This window comes from Salvelinus alpinus, chromosome 8, assembly GCF_045679555.1.
Source record: "Salvelinus alpinus chromosome 8, SLU_Salpinus.1, whole genome shotgun sequence".
Lineage (NCBI taxonomy): Eukaryota > Metazoa > Chordata > Actinopteri > Salmoniformes > Salmonidae > Salvelinus > Salvelinus alpinus.
The window spans coordinates 69636241-69653282 of NC_092093.1; the positions used below are offsets into that span (position 1 = coordinate 69636241).

General features: G+C 43.7%; 1 protein-coding gene and 1 pseudogene across 4 annotated transcripts in view; one reads left to right on the forward strand and one right to left on the reverse strand.

Annotated features, from left to right (window-relative positions):
* The window catches only part of LOC139583597 (E3 ubiquitin-protein ligase MARCHF6-like), a 34324-nt gene extending 23438 nt beyond the window's left edge, over nt 1–10886 (forward strand). For all 4 annotated transcript variants that reach the window (XM_071414850.1, XM_071414851.1, XM_071414852.1 and 1 more), the window contains 10 exons: nt 117–217; nt 404–541; nt 4841–5084; nt 5189–5258; nt 7157–7338; nt 7517–7651; nt 7738–7827; nt 8212–8344; nt 8521–8656; nt 10502–10886. In XM_071414850.1, coding sequence (XP_071270951.1) covers nt 117–217; nt 404–541; nt 4841–5084; nt 5189–5258; nt 7157–7338; nt 7517–7651; nt 7738–7827; nt 8212–8344; nt 8521–8656; nt 10502–10589 — 1317 coding nt within the window. In that variant the 3' untranslated portion in view covers nt 10590–10886. The remainder of the gene's footprint in view (nt 1–116; nt 218–403; nt 542–4840; nt 5085–5188; nt 5259–7156; nt 7339–7516; nt 7652–7737; nt 7828–8211; nt 8345–8520; nt 8657–10501) is intronic.
* LOC139582327 (uncharacterized) lies at nt 10683–15638 on the reverse strand (annotated as a pseudogene).
* Between the last annotated feature and the right edge of the window lie 1404 nt (nt 15639–17042).

A 17042-nucleotide genomic window follows, 5' to 3' on the forward strand; every position in this document is an offset into this window, starting at 1 on the left:
GTGGCACGATACATTGAGATCAGCACTTGGTGAACACTACATTTCAGACCTACATTGTTCCTAACGAGTAGTTATATGCTCAGCTCTGGGTTTGATCTCTCCTCTTGTCCCCCTAGGTGGTGTTTGGTTCTATCGTCCTCCTGATGCTGTGGCTGCCCATCAGGATCATAAAGGTCTTCCTCCCTGCCTTCCTCCCCTACAACGTCCTCCTCTACAGGTACACCTATGTGGCTCAACTGTGGCCAGCAGTGGTTGCCACCCCTGGTCCTGGAGAGCTGCAGTGTGTATAAGTGTTGTATTTGGATGTGAGTGTTTCCTAACACCCTCCCGTCTCCTTCCTCTATCCTCCTCCTCTCCTTTCTCTCCCCGCTCCTCTGTCCTCTCTCTCTGTCTCGCTCTCCAGTGATGCCCCAGTCAGTGAGCTCTCTCTAGAGCTGTTGCTGCTGCAGGTGGTTCTGCCAGCTCTCCTAGAGCAGGGTCACACACGGCAGTGGCTCAAAGGTCTGGTCAGGACCTGGACTGTTAGCGCTGGATACCTACTGTAAGTCTATGCATACTTCTATACACACTTAGACACTACTTCAGGGTACCTACTGTAATTCTATACATGCTTCTATACACACTTACACACTACTTCAGGGTACCTACTGTAAGTCTATGCATACTTCTATACAGACTTACACACTACTTCAGGGTACCTACTGTAATTCTATACATGCTTCTATACACACTTAGACACTACTTCAGGATACCTACTGTAAGTCTATGCATACTTCTATACACACTTACACACTACTTCAGGGTACCTACTGTAAGTCTATGCATACTTCTATACACACTTAGACACTACTTCAGGATACCTACTGTAAGTCTATGCATACTTCTATACACACTTGCACACTACTTCAGGGTACCTACTGTAAGTCTATACATGCTTCTTACACACTTAGACACTACTTCAGGGTACCTACTGTAATTCTATACATGCTTCTATACACACTTAGACACTACTTCAGGGTACCTACTGTAATTCTATGCATACTTCTATACACACTTAGACACTACTTCAGGGTACCCCAACTGGCAGTGATTTTATATAATTGCAAAAATATATTGTTGGACATTGAAGACTGTAAAAACACCAGGAAATTGGTTCCAAAGTATTCCCACGCGTAATAGAGAGATATACTGTGCCTTCGGAAAGTATTCAGACCCCTTGACTTTTTCCATATTTTGTTACGTTACAGCCTTATTCTGGATTACCTTTTTTTTAATCCTAAACAATCTACACACAATACCCTATAATGACAAAGCGAAAACAGATTTTTCAAAATAAAAAAACTAAATCTTATTCACGTAAATATTCAGACTCTTTGCTATGAAACTCGAAATTGAGCTCAGGTGCATCCTGTTTCCATTGATCATCCTTGAGATGTTTCTAGAACTTGATTGGAGTCCATCTGTGGTAAATTTAATTGATTGGACATGATTTGGAAAGTCACACACCTGTCTATATAAGGTCACACAGTTGACAGTGAGTGTCAAGAGCAAAAACCAAACCATGAGGTCAAAGGAATTGTCCGTAGAGCTCCGAGACAGGATTGTGTCGAGGCACAGATCTGGGGAAGGGTACCAAAACATTTCTGCAGCATTGAATGTCCCCAAAAACACAGTGGCCTCCATCATTCTTAAGTGGAAGAAGTTTGGAACCACCAAGACTCTTCCTAGAGCTGACCGCCCCGGCCAAACTGAGCAATCTAGGGAGAAGGGCCTTGGTCAGGGAGGTGACCAAGAACCCGATGGCAGTGGTGTAAAGTACTTAAGTAAAAATAAAGTACTACTTAAGTAGTTTTTGGGCTATCTGTACTCTACTTTACTATTAATATTTTGGACAACTTTTACTTTTACTTTACTACATTCCTAAAGAAAATTATGTACTTTTTTGTCCATACATTTTCCCTGACACCCAAAAGTACTCGTTACATTTTTAATGCTCAGCAGGACAGAACATGGTCCAATTCACACACTTATCAAGAGGACATCCCTGGTCATCCCGACTGCCTCTGATCTAGCGGACTCACTAAACACATGCTTTGTTTGTAAATTATGTCTGAGTGTTGGAGTGTGCCCCTGGCTATCAGTAAATAAAATAAAAGATTGTGCCTACTGGTTTGCTTAATACAAGGAATTTAAGAAATGATTCATACTTTTACTTTTGATACTTAAGTATATTTAAAACCAAATACTTTTAGACTTTTACTCAAGTAGTATTTTACTGGGTGACTTTCTATTAAGGTATCTTTACTTTTACTCAAGTATGACAATTGGGTACTTTTTACACCACTGCCCCATGGTCACTCTGACAGAGCTCTAGGGTTCCTCTGTGGAGATGGGAGAACCTTCCAGAAGGACAACCATCTCTGCAGCACTCCACCAATCAGACCTTTATGGTAGAGTGGCCAGACTGAAGCCACTCCTCAGTAAAAGGCACATGACAGCCCGCTTGGAGTTTGCCAAAAGACACCTAAAGACTCTCAGAACATGAGAAACAAGATTCTCTGGTCTGATAAAATCAAGATTGAACTTGTTGGTCTGCCGAAGGTTTGTATGTATGAAAACGAATTGCTGCCAAAGGTGCTTCAATAAAGTACTGAGTAAAGGATCTGAAAACCTATGTTAATGTAATATTTCATTAAAAAAAAATTTTTTTTGACTAATTAGCAGAAATGCCTAAACCTGATTTTGCTTTGTCATTATGGGGTATCGTGTGTAGATTGATGCGGACATAAAAAAAAAATATATATATATATATATATATATATATATATATATACAGTGGGGCAAAAAAAGTATTTAGTCAGCCACCAATTGTGCAAGTTCTCCCACTTAAAAAGATGAGAGAGGCCTGTAATTTTCATCATAGGTACACTTCAACTATGACAGACAAAATGAGGGAAAAAAATTAAAAATCCAGAAAAATCACATTGTATGATTTTTTATGAATTTATTTGCAAATTATGGTGGAAAATAAGTATTTGGTCAATAACAAAAGTTTCTCAATACTATGTTATATACCCTTTGTTGGCAATGACAGAGGTCAAACGTTTTCTGTAAGTCTTCACAAGGTTTTCACACACTGTTGCTGGTATTTTGGCCCATTCCTCCATGCAGATCTCCTCTAGAGCAGTGATGTTTTGGGGCTGTTGCTGGGCAACACGGACTTTCAACTCCCTCCAAAGATTTTCTATGGGGTTGAGATCTGGAGACTGGCTAGGCCACTCCAGGACCTTGAAATGCTTCTTACGAAGCCACTCCTTCATTGCCCGGGCGGTGTGTTTGGGATCATTGTCATGCTGAAAGACCCAGCCACGTTTCATCTTCAATGCCCTTGCTGATGGAAGGAGGTTTTCACTCAAAATCTCACGTTACATGGCACCATTCATTCTTTCCTTTACACGGATCAGTCGTCCTGGTCCCTTTGCAGAAAAACAGCCCCAAAGCATGATGTTTCCACCCCCATGCTTCACAGTAGGTATGGTGTTCTTTGGATGCAACTCAGCATTCTTTGTCCTCCAAACACGACGAGTTGAGTTTTTACCAAAAAGTTCTATTTTGGTTTCATCTGACCATATGACATTCTCCCAATCTTCTTCTGGATCATCCAAATGCTCTCTAGCAAACTTCAGATGAGCCTGGACATGTACTGGCTTAAGCAGGGGGACACGTCTGGCACTGCAGGATTTGAGTCCCTGGTGGAGTAGTGTGTTACTGATGGTAGGCTTTGTTACTTTGATCCCAGCTCTCTGCAGGTCATTCACTAGGTCCCCCCGTGTGGTTCTGGGATTTTTGCTCACCGTTCTTGTGATCATTTTGACCCCACGGGGTGAGATCTTGCGTGGAGCCCCAGATCGAGGGAGATTATCAGTGGTCTTGTATGTCTTCCATTTCCTAATAATTGCTCCCACAGTTGATTTCTTCAAACCAAGCTGCTTACCTATTGCAGATTCAGTCTTCCCAGCCTGGTGCAGGTCTACAATTTTGTTTCTGGTGTCCTTTGACAGCTCTTTGGTCTTGGCCATAGTGGAGTTTGGAGTGTGACTGTTTGAGGTTGTGGACAGGTGTCTTTTATACTGATAACAAGTTCAAACAGGTGCCATTAATACAGGTAACGAGTGGAGGACAGAGGAGCCTCTTAAAGAAGAAGTTACAGGTCTGTGAGAGCCAGAAATCTTGCTTGTTTGTAGGTGACCAAATACTTATTTTCCACCATAATTTGCTAATAAATTCATAAAAAATCCTACAATGTGATTTTCTGGATTTTTTTTTCTCATTTTGTCTGTCATAGTTGAAGTGTACCTATGATGAAAATTACAGGCCTCTCTCATCTTTTTAAGTGGGAGAACTTGCACAATTGGTGGCTGACTAAATACTTTTTTGCCCCACTGTATATACATTTTAGAATAAGGCTGTAACAAAATGTGGAAAAATTCAATGGGTCTGAATACTTTCCGAAGGCACCGTGACCGTATACAAATGTAAGGTTTGAAATAATGTTTTAGAAAAATATTATGTCTGTTTGGGCTTCTTGTGGTCAATTTGAAGTCTACATGTTCTGGCACCCTGACCATCCGCTCAAGAAAGAATCGGCCAGCGGCTGAATATAGTTGATGATCCCTGCCCTGCATATTCACACTTATATACACACACTCCCAAACAGTATAGTATATATTTATTAACTCTCTCTACCTCCTTCCCCATCCCACACTCCTGTCTGCCCCCCCCCCACTCCTACCCCTCTCCTCATTTCCCTCTCTTGTCCTCCTCCCTCCCCCCCTTCAAGAGACCTCCACTCTTACCTGCTGGGTGAACAGGAAGACAATGAGGCCAACCAGCCTGTCAACAACAACAACAACAACAACCCTGCTCCCGGTCACCATAACAACAACCCTGCTCCCGGTCACCATAACAACAACCCCGCCCATGTTGTTGGGGAGGGGCTTCATGCAGCCCATCAGGCCATATTACAGCAGGGTGGACCTATAGGCTTCCAACCCTACCAACGCCCTCTACGCTTCCCATTTAGGGTGTGTTACACTACACATTACAGCAGGTGGACCTAGAGGCTTCCAGCCCTACCACTTCAGGAAAAGTCCCCCCCTATAATATGTCTCTTTCCTCCTGTCTGTAGATCGTCTTGCTGATAGGCTTTATGTGTGTCACTCTGCTGGTGGCCAGCCTGGTGTGTCTGACGTTACCAGGTGAGACATGGTCACGCTCCATTATTTATTGATACATTTTTTTCATTTTTAGCAGACGCTCTCATCCAAAGCGACTTACAGGAGCAATTAGGGATAAGTGCCTTTCTCAGGGGCACATAGACAGATTATTCACCTAGTCAGCTCGGGGATTCGAACCAGCGACCTTTCGGTTACTGGCCCAACGCTCCTAACCACTAGGCTAGCTGCCACACTTTACATGTTTCTTAATTTAAATAAAATGTGTATAATTGATTCATCTCTAGCTGTAGGAAATGTATTGTATACCTTTTTTCTACCCTGAATGTCTAGAAGAAATATTTACATGATCGGTCATTCGGTAAGTATTCAGACCCTTTGACTTTTTCCACATTTTGTAACATTACAGCCTTATTCTAAAATGTATTAAATACATTTTCTTCCCCATCAATCTACACACTACCCCATAATGAGAAAGCGAAACGTTTTTTTGAAATGTTAGCAATTGTATTACAAATAAAAAACAGATACCTTATTTACATAAGTATTCAGACCCTTTGCTATGAGACTCGAAATTGAGCTCAGGTGCATCCTGTTTCCATTGATCATCCTTGAGATGTTTACAACTTGATTGGATTCCACCTGTGGTAAATTTAAATTGATTGGACATGATTTGGAAAAGCACACACCTGTCTATATAAGGTCCCACAGTTGACAGTGCATGTCAGAACAAAAACCAAGCTATGAGGTCGAAGGAATTGTCCGTAGAACTATAAGACGGGATTGTGTCGAGGCACAGATCTGGGGAAGGGTACCAAAACATTTCTGCAGCATTGAAGATCCCCAAGAACACCAAGACTTCGTAGAGCTGGCTGCCCGGCCGAACTGAGCAATCGAGGGAGAAGGGCCTTGGTCAGGGAGGTGACCAAGAACCCGATGGTCACTCTGACAGAGCTCTAGAGTTCCTCTGTGGAGATGGGAGAACTTTCCAGGAGGACAACCATCTCTGCAGCACGCTACCAATCAGGCATTTATGATAGAGTGGCCAGACTGAAGCCACTCCTCAGTAAAAGGCACATGACAGCCCGCTTGAAGTTTGACAAACACCACCTAAAGATTCTCAGACCATGAGAAACACGTTTCTCTGGTCTGATGAAACCAAGACTGTACTGTTTGGCCTGAATGCCAAGCGTCACGTCTGGAGGAAACCTGGCACCATCCCTACGGTGAAAGCGTGGTGGCAGCATCGTGCTGTGGGGATGTTTTTCAGCGGCAGAGACTGGAAGACTAGTCAGGTCAAGACTAAGATGAATGGAGCAAAGTACAGAGAGATCATTGATGAAAACCTGCTCCAGAGTGCTCAGGACCTCAGACTGGGGCAAATGTTCACCTTCCAACAGGACAACGACCCTAAGCACACAGCCAAGATAACGCAGGAGTGGCTTCGGGACAAGTCTCTGAATGTCCTTGAGTGGCCCAGCCAGAGCCCAGACTTGAACCCGATCGAACATCTCTGGAGAGACCTGAAAATAGCTGTGCAGCGACGTTCCCCATCCAACCTGACATGTCTTGAGAGGATCTGCAGAGAAGAATGGGAGAAACTCCTCAAATACAGGTGTACCAAGCTTGTAGCGTCATACCCAAGAAGACTCGAGGCTGTAATCGCTGCCAAAGGTACTTCAACAAAGTACTGAGTAAAGGGTCTGAATACTTATGTAAATGTGATATTTCATATATATTTTTTTTTTGAGTTGTCATTTTTGGGTATTGTGTGCAGATTGATGAGGGGAAGAAACACATTTATACCATTTTAGAATAAGGCTGTAACGTAACAAAATGTGAAAAGTCAAGGGGTCTGAATACTTTCCAAATGCACTGTATATCTGTTTCATAAGTAGCTGAAGCCTATCTGTGTACTGTAGTTTTTGCGGGCCGTTGGCTGATGTCGTTCTGGACGGGTAGCTCTAAGATCCATGAGCTGTATACAGCAGCGTGTGGTCTGTACGTGTGCTGGCTGTCCATCCGCGGTGCCACTGTGCTGTTGGCCTGGATGCCCCAGGGACGCACCATCATCATGATCAAAGTCCAGGAGTGGACCCTCATGGTAAGACCTACTCTCTGCTGGAACTGTATGTGGACAAAGATATGGTAGGCTGTACTAGTTATGAAGGTGGCTGGATGGATACCTTTATGTGGTTGTGTGTCCAAGGCCAAGATACTTTATGTAATATTTCAACATCCGATCATCTCGTGCCTTTCATTTTGTGTGTGGGTTTATGTAGATTCTGAAGACCCTGGTAGTAGCATTGCTGGTGGCAGGTGTTATTCCTCTACTGCTGGGCCTGCTGTTTGAGCTGGTCATCGTTGCTCCGCTACGCGTTCCTCTGGACCAGACACCTCTCTTCTACCCCTGGCAGGTACTGAGTGTGTTAGAGAGCTAGAATGTAATAGTAGTGATCACTGTATTTTAAACCGTAAGACTCATTGTACCCTGTGTGTGTAGGACTGGGCTCTGGGGGTGCTCCATGCCAAAATCATCGCTGCCATCACCCTCATGGGTCCCCAGTGGTGGCTGAAGTCTGTCATAGAACAGGTGTGTTACCTTACACCACGTCATTATTCCTTAACCCTGGCGTTCCTTCCAGCATTGGGGAACATCCCGTGCCACATCTATTTCTATGGGCACAAGCACTGTTCATGACTCAAACTGTTCACACCACTCTTGTTGGCAGAGAGAAAAAGCTTATTTCCTGCAATTCTAAACATTTTGTCATGGGGTGCAGAGAACATTTTGCTGTTTTAAAGCTAATTTTCTTCCAGTTCTATACACTTTGACATGTCGAATGTATATTCATATGATATCTGAGTGACCTAAACATTACAACAAAATCTATGGGCTAAAAAACATTAGCTGAACCTTTTGACCCTGTGTAAAGTGACCAGTGAGGGATAACATTGCCACCTCTCCTCCTGTCAGGTGTATGCTAACGGCATCAGGAACATTGACCTCCATTTCATTATCCGTAAGCTGGCTGCCCCTGTCATCTCAGTGCTGCTGCTGTCCCTGTGTGTCCCCTACATCATAGCAGCCGGTGTCGTACCTACCGTAGGTCAGTCGTGTGTGTGTGTGTGTGTGTGTGTGTGTGTGTGTGTGTGTGTGTGTGTGTGTGTGTGTGTGTGTGTGTGTGTGTGTGTGTGTGTGTGTGTGTGTGTGTGTGTGTGTGTGTGTGTGTGTGTGTGTGTGTGTGTGTGTGCTAATAACACTGTACCCCTCCTGGTGTGTCAGGTGTGACTCCGGAGATGCAGATTCTGATACAGAGGAGGATCTACCCATTCCTCCTGATGGTGGTGTCCATCATTGGCATCCTCTCCTTCCAGATACGACAGTTCAAACGCCTTTACGAACACATCAAGAACGACAAGTAACCACCCACCCATATCTCCATACAGTGGGGAGAACAAGTATTTGATACACTGCCGATTTTGCAGGTTTTCCTACTTACAAGCATGTAGAGGTCTGTCATTTTTATCATAGGTACACTTCAACTGTGAGAGACGGAATCTAAAACAAAAATCCAGAAAATCACATTGTATGATTTTTAAGTAATTCATTTGCATTTTATTGCATGACATAAGTATTTGATCACTTACCAACCAGTAAGAATTCCGGCTCTCACAGACCTGTTAGTTTTTCTTTAAGAAGCCCTCCTGTTCTCCACTTATTACCTGTATTAACTGCACCTGTTTGAACTCGTTACCTGTATAAAAGACACCTGTCCACACACTCAATCAAACAGATTCCAACCTCTCCACAATGGCCAAGACCAGAGAGCTGTGTAAGGACACCAGGGCTAAAATTGTAGACCTGCACAAGGCTGGGATGGGCTACAGGACAATAGGCAAGCAGCTTGGTGAGAAGGCAACAACTGTTGGCGCAATTATTAGAAAATGGAAGAAGTTCAAGATGACGGTCAATCACCCTCGGTCTGGGGTTCCATGCAAGATCTCACCTCGTGGGGCATCAATGATCATGAGGAAGGTGAGGGATCAGCCCAGAACTACACGGCAGGACCTGGTCAATGACCTGAAGAGAGCTGGGACCACAGTCTCAAAGAAAACCATTAGTAACACACTACGCCGTCATAGATTAAAATCCTGCAGCGCACGCAAGGTCCCCCTGCTCAAGCCAGCGCATGTCCAGGCCCGTCTGAAGTTTGCCAATGACCATCTGGATGATCCAGAGGAGGAATGGGAGAAGGTCATGTGGTCTGATGAGACAAAAATAGAGCTTTTTGGTCTAAACTCCACTCGCCGTGTTTGGAGGAAGAAGAAGAAGGATGAGTACAACCCCAAGAACACCATCCCAACCGTGAAGCATGGAGGTGGAAACATCATTCTTTGGGGATGCTTTTCTGCAAAGTGGACAGGACGAATGCACCGTATTGAGGGGAGGATGGATGGGGCCATGTATCGCGAGATCTTGGCCAACAACCTCCTTCCCTCAGTAAGAGCATTGAAGATGGGTCGTGGCTGGGTCTTCCAGCATGACAATAACCCGAAACACACAGCCAGGGCAACTAAGGAGTGGCTCCGTAAGAAGCATCTCAAGGTCCTGGAGTGGCCTAGCCAGTCTCCAGACTTGAACCCAATAGAAAATCTTTGGAGGGAGCTGAAAGTCCGTATTGCCCAGCGACAGCCCCAAAACCTGAAGGATCTGGAGAAGGTTTGTATGGAGGAGTGGGCCAAAATCCCTGCTGCAGTGTGTGCAAACCTGGTCAAGAACTACAGGAAACGTATGATCTCTGTAATTGCAAACAAAGGTTTCTGTACCAAATATTAAGTTCTGCTTTTCTGATGTATCAAATACTTATGTCATGCAATAAAATGCAAATTAATTACTTAAAAATCATACAATGTGATTTTCTGGATTTTTGTTTTAGATTCCGTCTCTCACAGTTGAAGTGTACCTATGATAAAAAATTACAGACCTCTACATGCTTTGTAAGTAAGAAAACCTGCAAAATCGGCAGTGTATCAAATACTTGTTCTCCCCACTGTATCTGGCCTGTTCATTCAGGGATAGTACAACCCTGGTCCTGGGGAGCTTCAGAGTATGCAGGGTTTTGTTTCGGCCAAGCACTACCACACCTGATTTAACTATTCAAGGTCTTGATCAGCTGCTGACACACAAACAAACTATGTAAGTGCTCTAGTATTGTGATTGACATGACTCTTTTCTCCCCTGTTCCCTCTCTGCCTTCCTGCAGGTACCTGGTTGGCCAGCGGCTTGTCAACTATGAACGCAAGGCGAGGGGAGCCAGCTCTGTCCCGCCCCCTAACCATATCCCAGAGTAGTCATGTTTGTGTGAGGTCAACGCTTTTGGAAACGACCCTTCTCGTGTTCTCCCTCCCTCTCTCGTTCTCTGTGGTGTTCATGCCTTGCTTTGGTTAAGTGCAACCTGAGAATTGTACATGTGTAAATACTTTGGACGCAGACTCGGTTGTCTGAAACGTAAAAGACTTGATTTAATGCAATCACCATTGTACATCTTAAAGTGTATTTATGAAATCAAACTGACAATTTGCCTCCTGTTTGTGTCCTGTTGATTGTCATGTTATAAAATTGTACATTAAAAAAAAGTTTTTACGTAATGGGGGTGGTGTGATAGCTTCATCTTTTGGGATAAGTGGAGATTCCAGTACATTTCCAAACTTCTCCTTTAGTATGTCAGGTATCTCATCTGTCAGCTCTCTGGTGGTTTTAGTTCTGTTCTTCCTCTGAGGGGAACTGGGTGGTAATGAGTCTGGCCCATGTAGGTGAGCCTCCTGTTGGGCTTCAGGATGGAGCAGAGAGACTTACAGAAGATGGAGCTCTGATGGTAGCCACACTTCTCTATGAAGTCTGCTCTGTGTCTTGTATCCAGCATCTCTCCCTCCTGTCTGATCCTGTATACTCTGTGGCCCTGCTTCTGGGGTATCTCTCCCTCCTGTCTGATCCTGTATACTCTGGCCCTGCTTCTGGGGTTCTGCCGTATCGCCATGTGATGGTGTTTCTCACCTCTCCCGCTAGGATGGTTACATCGAATCCCATTTCTGACAAGAGCCAGGAGAACAGCCCGTTATTCTCAAAGCAGAACCCTCGACGGCGGTGGTTAAAGATTTTATCATAGAGGTGCGGGAGTTCAAGTCGCACGCGTCCGCCGCTGTTCATGGTGAGGTTCTCGAAAAAGACAGTCATCAGGTGACAGCTGTGTGCATGCTAGACAGCAGACACACATTCCCACACTAATCAAAGTTTAGACCTATTTGTCACGTATAGTTGATACAACCGGTGTAAACCAAGGACCAATAAATAACCAATTTGCCTTTATTTTCAATTGGAAAATACTCTTTGTGGTCACGGTTGAAATCACTGTAGCTGTCCCATCTGTGAATCTGAAAGTGAAAGAACGGGAAAGTAATTTCTATGCATAATTACTTTGAGGTGGTTTATGCATTCAAACAAGAGCATGGTACCTGGGGGTCCATTCAATCGCAACTGAATAGTAACTGGTGGCCATATTGTCACGTTCTGACCTGAGTTATTTTGTTATTTCTTTGTTTTAGTATGGTCAGGGCGTGAGTTGGGTGGGTTATCTATGTTTGTTTTTCTATGTTGGGTTTTTTGTTTGGCCTGATATGGTTCTCAATCAGAGGTAGCTGTTAGTCGTTGTCTCTGATTGGGAACCATATTTAAGGAGCCTGTTTTCTATTGTGTTTTGTGGGTGGTTGTTTTCTGTGTCTGTGTGTTCCACACGGAACTGTTTCGGTTTTCGTTCGTTCACTTTATTGTTTTGTATTTCAGTGTTCAGTTTGATCCATTAAATATTCATCATGAACACTTACCACGCTGCGCTTTGGTCCTCCTCTCTTTCTCCCAACGAAGATCGTTACACATATAGCAGTGTTGGGGAAGCTACTCTGAAAATATAGTTGACGAATTACATCACACTGGAAGTTAATCTACGCTAAAGTTACCGTTAAGAAAAATATAGTTTACTTAATTAACTAAAGCTACTTATAAAAAAAAGTGTTGACTCCAAACTTTTTTGTGAAAAATTATAATATAATCTGAAATGTCATAGAATACTAATTGCAAGACAAGATCACTCTGTAGTCAGAGGTTTAATTTATCCTATTAAACACTAAACGATGTTTCAAGTGAGAATTTGGTAGGTCGGATGCCTGAAAAAGAAAGGAAATTCTTGCCTACTTCACCCATATTTTAATTTTGCCCAAAAAGTTGTTTGTAGCTGCTGTAGTAAGCTAAATGACAAACAAGTAATGAACTACTGAAAACACTACAAATGTTTGAATTTAGTTCAACTATCACCAAGCTACTGCAAAATGTAGTTCACTTACTAGTTGAAATATATTTAGTTCACTACGTCCCAACACTGCCATATAGTATTCATATTCATAATTTTTTATCCCTTTTTCATGATATCCAATTGGTAGTTACAGTCTTGTCCTATCGTTGCTCCCGTACAGACTCGGGAGCAGCGGGCCTTAGGTGTCTCCAACTGTGAGTCTTGGCCATACATGGTTTGAACTGGTAAGCACGTACCTACTGTATCAAATAAATTAGTCACATGCGCCGAATACAGTGAAATGCTTACTTACAAGCCCATAACCAACAGTGCAGTTTCAAAAAATATGGATAAGAATAAGAGATAAAAGTAACAAGTAATTAAAGAGCAGCAGTAAAAAATAACAATATATTCAGGGGGGTGCCGGTAAGAGTCAATGTGCGGGGGCACCGGTTAATTGAGGTACCATATACATGTAGGTAGAGTTAATTAAAGTGACTATGCATAGATGACAACAGAGAGTGGCAGTGGAGGGGAGGGGGGGGCAATGCGAATAGTCTGGGTAGCCGTTTGACTAGATGTTCAGGAGTCTTATGGCTTGGGGGTAGAAGCTGTTTAGAAGCCTCTTGGACCTAGACTTGGCGCTCCGGTACCACTTGCAGTGTAGTAGCAGGGAGAACAGTCCATGACTAGGATGGCTGGAGTCTTTGACAATTTTCACTCAGAACGGTGGGTGTGATATTTACACCCTGGTGCGAAGTCACGTGGGTGTGATATTTACACCCTGGTGTGAAGTCACGTGGGTGTGATATTCACATCCTAGTTTGAAGTCCCGCCCCCCTCATAAATCAACGAGGTGTGAAAGATAGTTTGACATAAGCGACCCTACAATAACTACTAATGTGTGTGGGAGTGTTGGTATAGTGTGTGTGAGTGAATACATAGTGTGCGTAGTGTCAGTGCAAGATATAGTCAGTGTAGATAGTCCGGGTACCATTAATTGACTATTTAGCTGTCTGGCTATTTAGCAGTCTTATGGCTTGGGGGTAGAAGCTGTCTCGGAGTCTGTTGGTCCGAGAGCCGATGCTCCGGTACCGTTTGCTAAATGGTAGCAGAGTGAACAGTCTATGGTTTGGGTGCCGGGAGGCTTTGGCAATTTTTCGAGCCTTCCTCTGAAACCGCCTGATAAAGAGGTCCTGGATGGTAGGGAGCTCGGCCCCAGTAATGTACTGGGCTGTCCGCACCACCCTCTGTAGTGCTTTGCAGTCAAGGGCGGTGAATTTGCCATACCAAGTGGTGATGCAGACAGTCAAGATGCTCTTGAAGATGCAGCTTTAGAACTTTTTGAGGATCCGAGGGCCCATGACAAATATTTTCTGCCTCCTGAGGGGGAAGAGGCGCTGCCGTGCGGGTGTGTGTGGACCATGTTAAGTGCTTTGTCGTGACGTGACTATCATTAATGTTATGACATGCTATTTATCAAATAATGAACTATGTTTAATTATTACGTGACTAAATTAATCACGTAACAATTAACTCATTAGTAACTTCGGGCACCATGGGAAAAGTTTATTTAATGAGTTACCATTTCCCGAATGAACTCAAAAATATATCAGAATCTTGATATCATAGCAGTCAATCATTTCTTCATATCAGTGTCATTCTGAACATCGCATAATCCTTTAAATCTGCACAAACCCGGGTCTCACTAATCATTCCGTACCACACAAATTGAGTTGATTATTTATTTACTTAGAAGCTAAATGATAACATAAGATACACATACACACAGTCTAGGTTATTGATTAGAACTTAATACAATAACAACAGGTCCCTAGCGGACCAACACAATATGACACGTGTTACACAAGAAGGAGATTTAAATAAAGAGAGAGAGAGAGCAAGAGAGAAAAGCAACACTTGGATACATTTGTAAACTATGCTTAGTTTAGCCCTAGTACCTTGCCCCGAACTGCCGCTTTTATGGGTAAGAAGTGTAATGCATGTATTTACGTGAAGAAGTTCTCTGTTGGATATCTTCGGATGGCCTGCTCTTCCGTCCTCAGGTGTAAGGCTCTGATTGTCCACAAGATGCCACAATGTCCTTTCTCTTAGTTGTCTGTTTCCTTGCATTCGTTCTGTAAGAGCGGTCTTCTCAGGACTGCTAATCAGCCGTGTAGATGATTCCAGCGTGAGAATGAGAGCAGTGTAGACAAACGATGACTTGAAGAGAATAACCGGGTGGTCCTGCTTGAATTCACCTTCTTAGATACAGTACTTAAGACAGCTACTCAACCGTAGCATTGATTGTTAAGAGGTTCCTTTGTCTTCTTCAACCTCGTGTTGCGTTTCGAAGTCGTGACTAATCGTAAACCTTGGCTGCAGTGCCTGGTCTTCTAGTCTAGTATGTTAATTCTTAACTCACATGCTTTATACCCTCAGGTAAAAAGGGGCATTTCCGTCTTTATGACACGCTCTCTGGGTTCCCTGGGGTGTCTTATCGTCACAAAAACATTCTCTTTAATCTGGATATTTTCTACACAACGTAAAGTATGTAAACATCATATACACATTATGAAAACTCTTCAAGTTACAATGTTTTCGTTGTAAAGTCTTCATTTAACTTTTAATAACATTGTAAAATAAACATTAATTTTCATATTCCATCCATCATTATTCCCACCCATTCAGATGATGAAATATATTGTCCCAGAGTCCATTTATTTGATGTTCTAGTTCAGGGTGTAAACTCTTCATAAGGCACAAAGACATTCCAGACACCCAAACTAGGCGTCATAGAACCCCCACCTTCAACCCTCTCCCCCTCTGCGGGAGAGATATCTCTGTAGAGCGGATCGACTGTAACCTGATCCTCATAGGCCAGTCATGACACCTTAGTGATGTGGATTCCAAGGAACTTGAAGCTCTCGACCCGCTCCACTACAGCCCTGTCGATGTGGATGGGGGCGTGCTCTCCCCTCTTTCTCCTATAGCTCACGATCAGCTCCTTGGTCTTACTGATGTTGAGGGCGAGGTTGTTGTACTGGCACCCCATTGCTAAGTCTCTGACCACCTCCATATAGGCTGTCTCATCGCCGTCTGTAAACAGTCGTCAGCAAACTTGATGATGGTGTTGGAGTTGTGCATGGCCATGCAGTCGTGGGTGAACAGGGAGTACAGGAGGGGACTAAGCACACACCCCTGGGGGGCCCCTGTGTTGAGGTTCAGCGAGCCAGAGGTGTTGTTGCCTACCCTTACCCCCTGGGGTCGGCCCATTAGGAAGTCCAGGATCCAGTTGTAGAGGGAGAGGTTCAGTCCCATGGTGACATCCTGGAGCATCAGCAGGCGGGGAGTGGGTTGAAGCCCAGTTTGAGACAAAGTTGAAAGTAGCTTGGGCTTTGCTTGTAATCCCATAGATCTGCTCAGTTCGGCCTATATTGAGTAGACAACCTCCCCATGAAGGCCTTTATAAATTGATGGCATGTCTCTGAAGACGAATGTGAAAAGTGCATTTCAGGACATAATGTACAGTTGAAGTCGGAAGTTTACATACACTTAGGTTGGAGTCATTATAAGCTTCTGATAGGCTAATTGACATAACTTGAGTCAATTGGAGGTGTACCTGTGGATATATTTCAAGGCATTCCTTCAAACTCAGTGCCTCTTTGCTTGACATCATGGGAAGATCAAAAGAAATCAGTCAAGTCCTCAGAAAAAAAACTGTAGACTTCCACAAGTCCGGTTCATCCTTGGGAGCAATTTCCAAATGCCTGAAGGTACCACGTTCATCTGTACAAACAATAGTACGCAAGTATAAACACCATGAGACCACGCAGCCATCATACCGATCTGGAAGGAGATGCGTTCTGTCTCCTAGAGATGAACGTACTTTGGTGCGAAAAGTGCAAATCAATCCCAGAACAACAGCAAAGGACCTTGTGAAGATTCTGGAGGAAACAGGCTCAAAGGTATCTATATCCACAGTAAAACGAGTCCTATATCGACATAACCTGAAAGGCCACTCAGCAAAGAAGAAGCCACTGCTCCAAAACCGCCATAAAAAAGCCAGACTACGGTTTGCAACTGCACATGGGGACAAAGATTGTACTTTTTGGAGAAATGTCCTCTGGTCTGATGAAACAAAAATAGAACTGTTTGGCCACCATCCCAACCGTGAAGCACGGGGGTGGCAGCATCATGTTGTGGGGGTGCTTTGCTGCACGAGGGACTGGTGCACTTCATAAAATTGATGGCATCATGAGGGAGGAGAATTATGTGCATATATTGAAGCAACATCTCAAGACATCAGTCAGGAAGTTAAAGCTTGGTCCCAAATGGGTCTTCCAAATGGACAATGACCTCAAGCATACTTCCAAAGTTGTGGCAAAATGTCTTAAGGACAACAAAGTCAAGGTATTGGAGTGGCCATCACAAAGACCTGACCTCAATCCTTTAGAAA